This window comes from Rhincodon typus, chromosome 49 (assembly GCF_021869965.1).
Source record: "Rhincodon typus isolate 14 chromosome 49, sRhiTyp1.1, whole genome shotgun sequence".
NCBI lineage: Eukaryota > Metazoa > Chordata > Chondrichthyes > Orectolobiformes > Rhincodontidae > Rhincodon > Rhincodon typus.
Genome location: NC_063380.1, coordinates 4002366 through 4002955, shown reverse-complemented (window position 1 = coordinate 4002955; position 590 = coordinate 4002366). Strand labels below are relative to the sequence as shown.

Genomic DNA, 590 nt, shown 5'->3' with positions numbered 1-590 from the left:
TTGCGGGACATGGGGAGAGTGTGGGAGACTGGGAGATGGATAGATATCTGGGGGGAGACGGTGAGGGGATTGCGGGACATGGGGAGAGTGCGGGAGACGGGGAGATGGAAGGATTTTGTCTGGGGAAACACTGAGGGGATTAGTGGAGGTGGGGAGATGGGCAGAGATGTGGGAGATTGGGGCTTCATTGGACCCTCCTGTACCAACTACACATCATCCAACATTCCACTTTCACTCATTCTCTTTCAAGGCAATGTTTGTTCTGACCTTTGAAGTGGGCGACATGAATGTCTCGGAAGAGGGTCTAAGGATTAGAGCTGAAGGCAAGAGGTAAAACAACGGAGAAACATCAGATAATGGTGCTGTCCCTGTCCCTGGGGGTGTTTGATGGGGGGGACGTTGCAGATGGAGCTTTACTCTGTATCTAACCCCGTGCTGTCCCTGTCCCTGGGAGTGTTTGATGGGGGGGACATGTAGAGGGAGCTTTACTCTGTATCTAACCCCGTGCTGTCCCTGTCCCTGGGAGTGTTTGATGGGGGGGACAGTGTAGAGGGAGCTTTACCCTGTATCTAACCCCGTGCTGTCCCTGT

General features: G+C 53.6%; 1 protein-coding gene across 1 annotated transcript in view; it reads left to right on the top strand.

Annotated features, from left to right (window-relative positions):
- LOC125488090 (integrin alpha-M-like) overlaps window positions 1–590 on the top strand; it is a 10893-nt gene that overhangs the window by 3808 nt on the left and 6495 nt on the right. The window contains exon 6 of the mRNA XM_048620915.1: window positions 251–330. Within this exon, the coding sequence (XP_048476872.1) occupies window positions 251–330 (80 nt within the window). The remainder of the gene's footprint in view (window positions 1–250; window positions 331–590) is intronic.